The sequence below is a fragment of the Dissoconium aciculare genome, assembly GCF_010015565.1.
Source record: "Dissoconium aciculare CBS 342.82 unplaced genomic scaffold K489scaffold_14, whole genome shotgun sequence".
NCBI lineage: Eukaryota > Fungi > Ascomycota > Dothideomycetes > Mycosphaerellales > Dissoconiaceae > Dissoconium > Dissoconium aciculare.
In genome coordinates this window covers 57207-69772 of record NW_022984964.1, presented here as the reverse complement: position 1 = coordinate 69772, position 12566 = coordinate 57207, and the positions used below count along the sequence as shown (strand labels likewise).

The 12566-nt window shown below is 53.6% G+C and overlaps 4 protein-coding genes across 4 annotated transcripts; 2 read left to right on the top strand and 2 right to left on the bottom strand.

Moving 5' to 3' along the window:
- Positions 1-3617: 3617 nt before the first annotated feature.
- K489DRAFT_434413 (uncharacterized protein) lies at positions 3618-5247 on the top strand (the record flags this gene model as incomplete). Its single annotated transcript, XM_033608555.1, has 2 exons — positions 3618-3675; positions 4096-5247. The coding sequence occupies 2 exons, from the start codon at positions 3618-3620 to the stop codon at positions 4869-4871; spliced, it is 834 nt and encodes a 277-aa protein (XP_033456103.1). The 3' UTR covers positions 4872-5247.
- A 1094-nt stretch (positions 5248-6341) lies between these two features.
- Positions 6342-7463, bottom strand: K489DRAFT_373539 (alpha/beta-hydrolase; the record flags this gene model as incomplete). Its single annotated transcript, XM_033603429.1, has 1 exon — positions 6342-7463. One exon carries the CDS (start codon positions 7461-7463, stop codon positions 6342-6344), a length of 1122 nt encoding a protein of 373 aa, XP_033456102.1.
- A 2271-nt stretch (positions 7464-9734) lies between these two features.
- K489DRAFT_73116 (uncharacterized protein) lies at positions 9735-10909 on the top strand. Its single transcript, XM_033608878.1, has one exon. It carries the CDS (start codon positions 9968-9970, stop codon positions 10805-10807), a length of 840 nt encoding a protein of 279 aa, XP_033456101.1. The 5' UTR covers positions 9735-9967; the 3' UTR covers positions 10808-10909.
- On the bottom strand, positions 10908-12313 carry K489DRAFT_73110 (NAD(P)-binding protein). Its single transcript, XM_033608877.1, has 4 exons — positions 12266-12313; positions 12085-12169; positions 11617-11940; positions 10908-11370 (listed from the first exon to the last, which is right to left on the bottom strand). Exons 2-4 carry the CDS (start codon positions 12103-12105, stop codon positions 11008-11010), a joined length of 708 nt encoding a protein of 235 aa, XP_033456100.1. The 5' UTR covers positions 12106-12169; positions 12266-12313; the 3' UTR covers positions 10908-11007.
- Positions 12314-12566: the final 253 nt, after the last annotated feature.

Below are 12566 nucleotides of genomic sequence, written 5' to 3'. Positions count from 1 at the left end.
GGAAAATGTACGATGCTCAGTCCACAATGAGAAATGCAATCATCTATCTACGCTTCACGCCTCACCCACCCACCGCACCGGAAGCAACGAACGAACGATTGGACAAACGAACGAACGGACGGGTGAAAAAACTTCAGGAGGTGGACGCTGCTGCCGCCAATCCGGAAGACCTTCTCCCACGACGACGATGCCGCTCGCATATTCCTCCACTGGTCCCAAATTCGGACCACGGAAGCACCATGAGGCTGGCTTGCTTCTTCCGCGTCGCTACCGTCGCCCCCAGGGGCAAGAAATGGCCCCGATGTTCACTCGTGCGAAATCGTGCCTGCGGGAATAAGCCCTCTCCGTGCTGGGCTGGGCGGGCCTTGCATCATTCTCTTGAAGGGAACACATGATTCCTTTTCCATTCCTCTCCTCCCGCGTTCTTCCCTCTTTTCACTTTTCCTCTTCCTTCTTTCTCTTTTCTAGCGAGGAGAAGTCTCCTCGACCCTTGGCCTTCTTTCTCTTTCTCCTTCTCCATCTTCCTCCTTTTCTTTTCTTCTTCTTCTTCTTCTCCTTCAATGGTCGGTCAGTCCAGTCATATAATCCGAGGCGCACGCGAGCATCAACGTTCAAATGGGAGAGAGGGAACGCGAGGTGGTTCGCTCACGGCGCTTTCTATTCCAAGGCGAAATTCGCCTTCTGGTTTTGGTTTTTTTTTGGTTTGTTTTTTTGTTTCGGGAGGGGGGCGTATATATTCCTGTTTCAACTATGGTGAACTTTCGCTTTCGCTTACGGTCACGTTTTTCCTTTTCTCTTTTTTTCCTTTCTTTCTTGCCTTTTGAGCTATGATACTGTATCGGTGTGGAGAATATATCGTGTGGGAGAAAACATCTTTACCTCATCATCATCATTAACATCATCACAATTTTGAAGACGAGTTGCCTTTCACCCTTCCCACTGGCACGTATACGATCCGTGTTCATGAGCATCATCCTCGACCGCCACCATTACCCATCATCGTCCACGTCCATCGAGATGGAAGAAATCACCACAAGCCTCGTCGTGCCCGCGCTGATAGCATTCCATGATGACGACGATCATGACCATGATACGACACGAGACTATTTCGCGCCCCGCTAATCTTTCTCATTCTCCTTCTCCTCTCGGAAAAGGATAGCAGAGACGATTCACACATACATGCAGGCAGGCAGGCAGGCAAGCATACATGCAAGCAAGCCCTGCAAAGCACGCCTCTCCCACCGAGCCATGAACCCTTTTTCCAGAGAATCTTTCGTCTCTACAGGAAGGATCGCCCCTAGCTCGTTTCTTTTCCAGTATCACAGGACGTGATTGTGGGTGGTGCAAAAGAAAGCAGCAGACCACTTTCCTGATTCGGGAATTTCGCGCAACTTCACGCCGTGTGCGGCGGTGGGAATATGCATGTCCGCAACACACGCACTACGACTACCGGGCGACATGTATTTTCCGGTCTACTGCGGCGGGAGGGAAAGGCCTGATGACGATGGGGACGGGGGGCCCTGGACCCGTTCGTTCGTTCGCTTACTTTCATATGTAAGCATGGCGTTCGGCATCACGGTGTACAAGTGTGGAGAGTGACAGAAGGACATTGCAGGTAGGACATTGCAGATTGGGGAAACTGCGCATCGGGGCCCTATGTCGTCTCACGATCTCGTTCGAGATGCACACACACACGCGCGCGCCAATCGAAGAGGATCTCTCGGGGTGGGAAACTTCTTCCGGATTGATGTCGTGATATATATACATATGTACATATATACATATAAGCTTGAGGTTCACTCGGATCGTTGCATGTGGTCAGCGTATCCCGAAAAGAAGGTTTCGCTTCTTTTTCTCCCTCTCACGCAGATCACGAGAGAGGCCCTAAAGCACCGCCACGCTGCTCGGAAGAATCACGCACAATGCTGACAATGACATGCAGAAATTCAAATAGAGGCTCGGTCGATATTTGAAATCCGTGTTGTCTCGCCCTCTCCCCCCTCCTCTTCTCCCTCTCCACGTGGGCATCCACGAATGATGTCTCTCTCCTCGGGCAGATGGGTCTAGTGTGGTCGGCCCTAGAATCCTTCCGAGTGCTAAGCCCTAGAAGCCCTAGAAGCATGGATACCATGTGCCGCCATTCATCATCTATATCAGCATGAGACGGGATGAGACGAGATGATTCATCACAACCTCACGATTATCATGCATCATATATGATCAACGGCCGAAGAAGCGAGGAGAGACACACACACGGCCAAACGCTCTGTTCTGCCCTCTCGTTCTCTCTCTGTCAGCACAGTGGACGTCCACACGCCGCATCGTAGTCCTGTTGGCGAAAGAAACATGCGGATGTAGGCACGAATGCCACAATGCGCCATATCCTCCCTGTCCTGCCTCTTCCCCCCAACCACAAGATTCTGCCGAATCCCGTCTGTCCATGGCGTATGAAGTTTCCACTCCCGACTGGGTCGCGGACGGGATGAACGTTGTTATCAGCATGTCATCGACATCCCTCCATTCGTCACCAACATTCTCCACAGTCCTTCGCTCTCTCTCTCTCCCTCTCTCGCTGTCATCAACACCCACGGAATCGACCGCTGGAGTGCAGGGCAGAACCTCAATCATCGTGGAATCCATTCCGCCCTGGCGGCCATGCGTCCACTATCCCAGAGAAACTAGTCCATTGAACTCCGGCTTCTCTTACCCTCCCGTCTCGGTAGCGTTTTCCTTTTCTCGCAGTTTATCGTTTCGGTCTCCCAAGACTCCAACGGCCCGATAGGGTGATTGCTCGGTGGTCGCTAATCATGAGCGCGGAAAGGCGTGTGGGGCACACATCCATCATCATTGGAAAACCTCTCGCAAAATCGGTCTCCATCCGTGCCCTCTGCGCCACGAATCGATCCTCCTCCCCTCACCGCCGCTAAAACAGCCCTGAGATCTCACTTTGGCTTGCTCGCACTTTTCACTATTCCCACCTGCCTCCGAATCAGACATGCCGGTCATCATCAGGTGATACTAAATGGATGATGCGGTGGCATTTCTGTTCCTCATCGACGAGGCCCCCTAGAGATCGGGGGGACACTCTTGACGATACGACGCGGAGGAGAGCGCAGTCAGCCCTTGAAAGCGGCGAGAGAGTGGCGTCTTTCTCTCACTCTCTCTCACATGATCGTTATCCTCCCTTGGCATTTTCGATCAAGTCCCGGTGCGCAGAGAGCACGTCGTTATTACAGATTTAGGGCAAAGGTCTGCGATGCGTTATCGCGGCGAAAAAGGCGTTTGTGGAGTTCCACGGCTGGCTCGCTCGAGTTTGTATGTGTCTAGGTGTAGGCGGGTCTGCACGTCGGAATCCTCGCAGCCGTTAGACGTTTTAGGGCAACGACCACCTCTATCATTTGTGATCCTCCTGTTGGTTGGTTGGTTGGCTGGGACTTCCATCCCTCCCTCTCTCGTTCTGTTCGCGATGCCTGTCATCGGTTCAATGTCTCGTCGTGAACTGGCTTCCCTCGGTTGGTCGAGTTACCGCTTTCTCTCTCTCTCTCTTCCTACAAGCAGCGTGACTTGTTTGGCTCGGCTCCGGAAAGGTCCAGGGCTAGGTCCATCGGAGGAGAAGCATGTCAACAAAGTCTAATCTAGGTGGTCTCCTCATCCACCTCTTCCCGCGAGCGAGCGGTAGGTGCGTGCGTTGATGCCCTATCGTATGTATGCACAGGTTTGTCTATCATGTCTTCTGGAGCGTGTGTCGTCAGCAGAACATATATGACTTCGGAGGGGTCTGCTCCCGTTGGGTGTCTCTGTTCGCTGGTGTTGGGTCCGTCTCGAAATTTAGTCGACCGTGTCTCGTTTGCATTTATCTTTTTGGGACAAAACATCCGACCAAGGAACAAGGGCAGTTGCAACAACAATAACGCCCACTTGTCGATCTCTCCTGGTCGTGCCTCCGACTCTCGCAAGCAAAGACTGAAAAGGCAATCACGAGTACAGTACAATATACATGACACCGCCGATCCAAGTCCCCTGTGCCGAGCCATTGCACCCCGTCCCTCTCTGACGATCAATCCCGATAACTACTACATCCATCGAAACAACCAGACCAGGACCAGATACACCCAATGGCGACGTCCCTCGAGATTCTGCTCAACCCTTGGCCCACCCAATCAGCCCTCCACAAGCAGCAGCAACAACAACAACAACCGTCGCCCTCCTCCTCATTATCCTCACAGCATTCTTCTTCGTTAAAGCAACACCTCCTCCTCTACTACCACTACCAAAACCAGCTCCATCTCCAACTCTCCCCTACAGACAGATACCGCCCTCCCCCAGGGACCACCGCCCACGATCTCGAACGCCGATCCATCGCCCTGGGAGAATTTCTCTTTCGGAGACGATGGCGACATCCCGATGTAGCCGGCTTTGAAGATCTCATCATCCCTTCTTCTGCTTCCTGTTCCGGGAGATCACCGTCTCCCGACGACCACGAAAACGACGACGATGATGAGGATGAGGATGAGGATGAGGACGACAACGATGACGATTACCACATGAACCACGATGGCTCTGATGATGATGACGATGATGACGACGACGATAACGATAACGACCCTCCCTCCTCCTCCTTCTACTACAAAACTCTCACCGCAAGCGTCAACCTCGACGAAACAAATTCCCTGGCAAGCGTCTGGTTACTCTCGCGAACCGCCTCATCATCATCATCCTCCTCCTCCATCACCGGCGCCGGGAATCAACATCATCACCATCATGAGGAGATCGTCACGGTATTACATTGGTGGCGGAGAAAAGGGGTCTGGGAATGTTTTCGGCAGAGTGGGATGGGGGTCGTCGGCGGTGAGGGGGGAGCAGGTTCGTGAAAAACGATGAAGACCTGGCTCTTTTTCGGTCTGCTTTCTTCTTGACTTCCCTTCTTTCGGAGGAGGAGGGGGAGGGGAGTTCTTTTCTTTCTGCCCTTTTCGGTCTCCTTCCTCTGTTTCTCTATACCGCATGTTTTCTGGCAATCGCAAGCGAGGCGGAGCGACCTGTTCTTGGATTTCCCTTTAGATTTCCATGATCCGTTTCTGGAAAGGGAGGGAAACCCCAGAATGGGGTTCTTTACTCTGTTCATTATTTTTTTGAATCTTCAGGGGAGGAGGCAAGGGCGCCCGGAGTAGCTGGAAGGGAGCGAGAGGAATGAACAGGCCTGATCAACAAGCTTGATGAATAGCAATGGCAATGATGATGATGATGATGATGATGATGATGATGGTGATAGGCCATTTCCCCTTTTCCAACACAAGAAATGAGAAGGAAAGGGAGAATCCCAACTCCCCTCCCTGCTGCTGCTGCTGCTTTTATTGGTACGTACGCTGATGAAGGAGGACCTCTTTGAAATCACATGGAAGAAGGCGCTTCTCCATTCAAAATCCTTTTCACTTTCAGAAACCAGAACTCTCGGTCTCTCAAAAGGAATGACATTGTAGTGTTTCCCGACACATGTACTCGGATTTACACGAGTCTGTTTCAGCCTCGTGCTGCCATGAAAAGGAAGCACTTCTCTAAACGAGGAGGAGGGTAATAGCGATTTCTCGACGGATTCACCAAGGGATCTCGAACATAAATTCGATAATGAAATTTATCGAAGAACGACAGGGCAAGTTTCACCAGCAACACTAAAGTAGCCTCCCTTCCTTCGCTCGGTGCCAGTCAGTCAGTCGGCATGCGTTCCTTCTGATCAGAGAGGGAGAATGATGGTGGCCTCCTTTTTTTCTGATCAAATTATTTCTTTCGGGCGAATTTAGGAAACTCATTTTCACGATCAGGACATGTAAATAACAACTGGGTCATCGTCATTTTTCTTTTAATTCTCAAATCTCCTACTCTCTCTCTTACATTCTGCCTGTCCCACCCGTCGACCTCGTAAGGCTCAAATAGTTTCCGAAAACGACATCATCTGTCATCATCATCATCATCATCAAACAAAGGGCGAACGACGGCAACTCGGGAGCGTGTCGCGATTGCACGGAGAAGAAATAGCGTCCTGTCCCGCGCGCGAAAGAAACCTCCCTCTCAGCGATGGGAGGAGACCAAAGCGAGGAGACTTTCTAATTCTCCGGCCATCGTGCAATGTTTTGTTTATTTTTCCTTCACCTCGGCGGGAATTTGGCTCCGGGGTACCAACCCGCTGTCCTCTTTTCTCCAGCAGTAAAAGAGGGAATGTCCAGCTTCAGTCTCCCCTACTCCGCATTCAGCATTTCTCTCTCCACAAGCTCTTTCCCTCCCCGACTCCTACGTCGTCACCTTCCCCCTCCTTCCTCCAAGCGAGAGGATCCCCCGAGTTTTTCTTCTCAAGCGACGATCGTCTTGAACCAATCGCCCGCGCGCTTGGCCGCGACCTGGGCGGTCTTCTCGAAGCCGATGATGGCGCCGACGAGGATGGTGTCGTGGACGGCGTTCTCCTCGATCTGGAGGGTGACGTTGTTGCCCTTGACGGCCTTGAACTCCTCGTAGAGCTCGACGTCGTCGTGGAAGAGGACCTCGTTCTCGCCGGTGGAGATGTACAGCGGGACCTCGGTCGCGAAGGGTTTGCCGACCGACGAGATGTAGCCGTCGTCGATCTTGAGCCCCGTCTCCGGCTTGGGCGCGTACGCCTTCGCGCCCCAGCTGCCGAACGCCGCCGTGATGTAGTCGGTGTTGACGTGCGGGCTGTTGTCGAAGGCCTCGCTCGTGATCGACTTGGACGGGTTGCACCAGGGCGACCACAGCCAGGCGGCGGCGGGCTTCTCGAGGCCAATGGACTTGCCGTGCTCGGTGAGGTAGCGCACGAGGGAGAGGACGAGGTTGCCGCCGGCGGAGTCGCCGGAGAGGATGATCTTGTTGGCCGGGATGCCCTGGGTGTCGATCAGGTAGGCGTAGGAGGTGATGGCGTCCTGGAGCGCGGCGGGGAAGTGGCAGTTGGGGTTGCAGGAGAGGCGGTACTGCGGCGCGTACACGTGGCTGACGGGCGTGTGGGCGAGCAGGGTCTTGGCGGCGAAGCCGGCGTCGGCGGTGCGGCCGTCGCCGATGACGAAGGCGCCGCCGTGGAAGTGGAGGACGACGTATCCCGGGCGGGTGTTGGTGGTGGGTGCGGCGGGGTACCAGGTGCCGCCCATGGACTCGGGGACGATCTTGGGGTCGGCTTTGGCGATGGCGACGAAGTATTTGGGGTTCGCCTCGGGCGAGACGGCCCATCGCAGCTTCTCGGAACCGGGGGCGAGGGGGACGGGGGTCTTCATCTCAATGTAGGCGGCGGTCGCGAGGAAGTTCTTGACGACCTGGACGCGCACGGCTTGCTTGAAGGACCATTTCGGGTTGGGGCGCAGGGACGGGAGGATGTAGGAGATCAACCAGACGGGCAGGCGGGCGGCATTGATGGCGACGGCGATGACGACGGCGACCGCCTTGAAGGGTTGGTAGTGTTGGATGGCCATGATTGGTGAAGTCGTGATCGGGTCCTTGCTTGTCAACAAGGGAAGAAGGAAAGAAAAGCAAAGGGAAGCAGAAGATGAAGCTCGTCGAATCGTCCCGCTGTAGTGAGGTCAATGGGGTCCGGAGCTAATCCACTGCCGATAAAAGCGTCTGCCTGGTGGTGGTGGTGGTGGTGTATACAAGTCACGGTCCGCGTGTCAGGGAGCGACGAGGGGCACGGCAGCTGTGATGTGCGTGCGATTGCGCTCCAATGGGCGGCGAGGGTGGAAATGAGCCTGGGAGTAATAGTAATTCAGCTGCGAAAGGCTCACGGTCTTCAGGGCGAACCGGCGGGGATTCGGGGCATTGGACCTCGGCACCGCTGCTTTGTTCGGCTTCCAAGGTTGTTTTGGCACACCGGACTGTACCGTCCTGTACAGCACCTGGCTGCACGTGATGAGACTTATATGAATTCACAGAATGATCACTTCCATGACCATTAGACGAAGGCGATGCACAATGTTAATGTGCAAGAGAATAACTGAGAAAGAAAGATTAATGCAGGTAGCTACGTGATTTCGGCGCATTTTCTCGACGTAAAGCGCCTCGCCTGGGCAATGATATACATCCCTCGGTGGACTACAGTAGTCATCATGACCCATAACCACGACCACTTCGAAGAGCGCCGAGTGTTCGCCCGTCATCTGCCCAAGACCATCCTCTAGGAAAACGTAAAACGAAGAGTTGAATGAAAGCTCCCGCATAGATTCCTATACTGATATAAAATGTCAGGGCGATGGGATGGTCGTCACGCCGCTGGAGTACGACGCTGACGGCACATTGCAGTATAAAAATTTCGTCTATCGCATCGATACTCCAAGCCCGGTGAAGGGAGGATCAACTATCTGATAGGGAGACAGGTTCGGAAATCATGTCGTCCTGTCCCGGTGGGGACTCGACTCGACACTCCGTTCTACGTATTGCCAATGATCTGGTGGAGATAGGGAATGCGTGTCTCGAATCGTACCGAGAATGAAGTCGTGGTGTTAAGCCTCGCGCCCGCGGCCGTCAGGGAGACTCGTCGTGCGTTGATTGTCCCCGAGGTTCTATGATTTGGCACACTGTAGCTACTGGATCGCCGTTAGGGTGGATTCTGCAGCAGCTTATGACTGTGATCACCTTGGAGAAATATCTTGAGATGGAACCTCCCGACGGTGCGGCCATGGATAAGAATCTTCACGCAGGTAGCAGAGATCGTGTCCGCTATGCAGCGCTATGATCTTCCTGGTGGTATGACAGGATACGGTGGTGTCACTTTTGATGGCCAGGAGGAAGTCATCAGCGACCAAACACCGAACGTCAGCGAGGGTCTATAGTCGACATATGAGGAGTCACTTGTAGCTCGAATCCGCAGTCAAGCTCCGAGAGACCGACGAGAATAAATATATTCCAGGTTGGCGAGGAAGCAGCATACGGGAGAGAAGTTGAGAGTGAAGGTTCGATTTGGCATCGCCAGCTTTGGTTACAGGCACTGCTTCAAAAATGTGCAGTAGAATTGTGCCGACGATGGAAGGATGTTTGGGAGCCTCCAGCTATCTAGAACTCGTCTGGTCGTCGAGGAAAGCCCGCCAGGGTTGATGTATAATGCAGCATGCGCATGGGAGTTTTTAAGCTTTTTCCTGCATACTCCGCAGTTCATGGATAACACGAAGCTGCGAGTGGTAGATACTGCCACGAATTGAGTTGATCGATAATGCCCGTATTGGGGTCGTTAAATAATCAGAACAGTGAAGCAGCAGCAAGAAATCGACCAACAATGCAAAATGAAGTCGGAGGAGGCTGATAATCGCCGCGCAAACATATCCGCCAATGAGCGGTCTCGCGTGGCGACGGGGCTATTTTTAACATTACCGCGCGTCTCGCATTCGTTCCAGAGATTCCACCTCCACTCCCACCAAATCAATTCCCTGGACAATTCCCTGGACGAGTTCCCAGGACGGACCCGGACCCGGATCCGCTCGTATTCACCGATGATCTGACAACCAGCGCCGTTACCTCTCATCGTCTGAGCCACGGCGGGAAACGAATGGCTGTGTCGTCAGCATTTCTTCTAGGCGCCAGCAAATTCCCCAGCTCGTTTCGTTCCTGCGCCTCAATGGGACACGCCGCCCGCCACGTGAGCGACTCAGGCATGCGGCATGGAATAGATCACACACAGCCGAAATGTTGGATGAGAAGCATACCCGCAAGCTAGACGGTAGGCTGTTCGTTCGTTTCCTTCTCGTCGCGTCACCGAGACCATGATCATCCTCCTCTTCCAGAAGTGACGTATCATCAACTCGTGCCTGCTTGTTGAAAACGCTGCCTACTTCTACTGTATTTCGCCGTCGATCGGACCGTCAATCAAAAACATCCATCAAATATATACCACTTTCGCCGATCAAATCTACTTTATCACACACAGAGAGAGACAAACGCAACACCGAGAAATAAAAGGCCAAACGACGTCCAGCCCACCACAACAACAATGGACGACAAACCGCTCCCGCAAAGACGACCCTGGAAGACATTCACCATCTCCAACCCGGCCAGCTTCGGCCCGGACAACCTCGAAATCCGGCTCGACGACCGCCCGCATCTCTGGTCCACCACCCGCAACGTCTTCATGAAAGAACCCTGCATCGAGATCGAACCCGCCGCCTCTTCGTCCGCCTCCTCCTCGCTCCACCCAGCAAGCCGCGCCCTCGTCGCCAGCGCCAAACTCATCCCGAAAAGCCACGGCTGCCGGATCCGCCTCGGAGGAGATGATGCGTCGAAATCGGAGAAACCGTCGGCGCAGTGGGAGCTAGTCGCGTGTGCGAACCCAGAGCAGGGGATCTACATGTTCAACATCAGCGGCAGCGCCGTCCTGTGGCGACGTCTCCCGCTAATAATGAGCAGCGACGAGGACGTCGAAGCGGGGCCGCACGACGCCGACTTCCACGGCGCAAACTCGGCCTCCTACGAGCTCATCGACGCAAGGTCCTCCACCGTCCTCGCCCGGTATACATCATCATCGTCGTCTTCGGCGCCCCTCGACAACAACAACGCCAATGAGATCCCCACCAAAGACCAAATCGCACAGTTGGATTTCCTCCTCGAAGTGGGCCCCGCCGCGGAACTTCTCGCATTGGCGTCGATCCTGGCGATCCAGCTTCGTCTCCGGAGGAATCGTCGCAAGAAGCGGAATCTCTCCATGTCTTCGATCGGCGGAGGCGGCAGCGGCAGGAACCGGAGGAAGGATTCGAATCTTTCTGTTTCTTCTTCTTCTCTGGGGGAGAATAACAGGGGCGAAGGGGCCGCGAGCAACAGTGAGATGGAAGATTGAAAAAAAGCGAATAAAGAGAAAAAGAAAAAGAAAAAGATCCAACGTTACGAGGATGGAATCCCCCATTTTCTGTTTTTCGGATTTCTTTTGGCGCTTTTTTAACCCTACAAGCTGGCGGCAACGACAAAGAGGGAGAGGCATTGGCACGACATCGACAGGAAGAAGAACGAAAAGAAAAGAAGAAAAGGGTCTTTTCTTCTCTATTCATGAATCTCCTCCTCCCTCTCCCACTGCCCCCGCGGCTGCTTGTACAACTCCCACGCCCGCTGCGCGATCGCCTCGGGGCTGGTATTCCTCTTCTCCGGCGCCACCACCCCTCCCACGCTGAGCAGCGCCACGTGGATTTCCTCTCCGTACTTGGCGTGCAGGGATAGGACCAAGGCGCGTTGGGCGCTCTTCACCATAGAGAGCGAGACGAGTTCCGGGACGGGTTCCTTGTAGAGTTGCGTGGTGGACGTCACGAAGAAGGAGGGAGAGGAATTCTCGTGGTTGTTGTTGTTGTTCGATTGTTGCAGTTTGGGAAGGGCCCATTTGAAGGTTTCGTAGAGCGCGAGGTTGGTCAGCTGGATGGGGAAAGAAGAGAAATGTTTTTGTCAGCTGAAAAAGAAATTCGGAGAGAAATTGTGACCCGATTGAATGGACGGTGGAATTTCGAGAGTTGTCGTCGTTCTCCTTCCGTTCGACTCCAGTGACGACGAACGTACACTCCTTTCCTCTCACGAAGAGAAACGAAAAGGTGAGGAAGAAGAAAAAATAAAATGGAGAGAAGGAGAGAGAGAGATTGCCAACCAAAAAAAAGAATAACTCACTCTAAAATCCCTCTCCATCTCCTCCGTGCCTTCCTCCAAAGGCGGCTTCCCGCCCACCCTCGCCGCATTGAACAGCACGCATTCCAAGCTGCCAAACGCTTCCACCTCACCTAAAACTTTCCGCAGAGCTTGGAAATCCGTCAGATCGCAGCTCCAGGTCTTCACCTGGCAGGTGTAGCCCCTCTCTTGGATGGCGGAGAGCACGCTGTCTTCGTCCTGGGAGAGCCGTTGCGCGTCGCGCGATATCAGCGCGACGTGGGTGAAGCCTCGGACCGCGAAGGCCGATGCGATGGACACGCCGATGCCCGGGCCCGAACCGAGGACCTATGTGGTGACGGAGGGGTTTATGTTTAGCGTTCGGTTGGTCCGGAGGGAGGTCTGGAGGGAGAAGCGGAGAAGGATTCTCGAGATGAAAGAGAGGCAGGAATGCCCTTTCTTTATTTTTTGTTTTTGCAAGGACAGACGTACCACGAGGGTTTTTCCAGGCATAATATCTCCCTTTTTCGGATGGCTCGGAGTTCTTGGTATTGATCTTCGGGTGATTGAGCGGACGCTTGAATTTCGTGGGTCAGACTCATTGATGTAGTAGCGTTTTTGAGTGGACTTGATCCGTGGGGGTTGTTTAGGAGGCAGTCTTTTGTTCACGCACCGAATAAATCTGAGATCGCGTTCGTCTTGTTCGAGATATTATTGTGGGAGAGTAGTCGTAGAGTGATGTTATGTAGTTTGCGTGAAGTGACCTCTTCTGTGATATACGTCATCATTATCGATAACAAGCTCGCCAGAAGAGCGAGTCTCTTAGGGTTATCCTCCAGAGTCTCGCTCCGGCATTTATATGACCATCGATCGATGATGATGTTACTGAATATGGCAACGACGTGTCGGCCTCCCACGAGAGCTGGTATTGTTGATCCGCGTGAAATCCTCTGTAACTCGTACATCTTCTACAC

Bases quoted from the DNA above. Each gene is read 5' to 3' on its own strand.
- K489DRAFT_73116 (XM_033608878.1), top strand. From the start codon at position 9,968: ATGGACGACAAACCGCTCCCGCAAAGACGACCCTGGAAGACATTCACC.
- K489DRAFT_73110 (XM_033608877.1), bottom strand. From the start codon at position 12,105: ATGCCTGGAAAAACCCTCGTG. The intron at 11,941-12,084 runs GTACGTCTGTCC...GTCACCACATAG, and splicing joins TGCCTGGAAAAACCCTCGTG to GTCCTCGGTTCGGGCCCGGG. The intron at 11,371-11,616 runs GTGAGTTATTCT...TTCCCCATCCAG, and splicing joins AGATGGAGAGGGATTTTAGA to CTGACCAACCTCGCGCTCTA.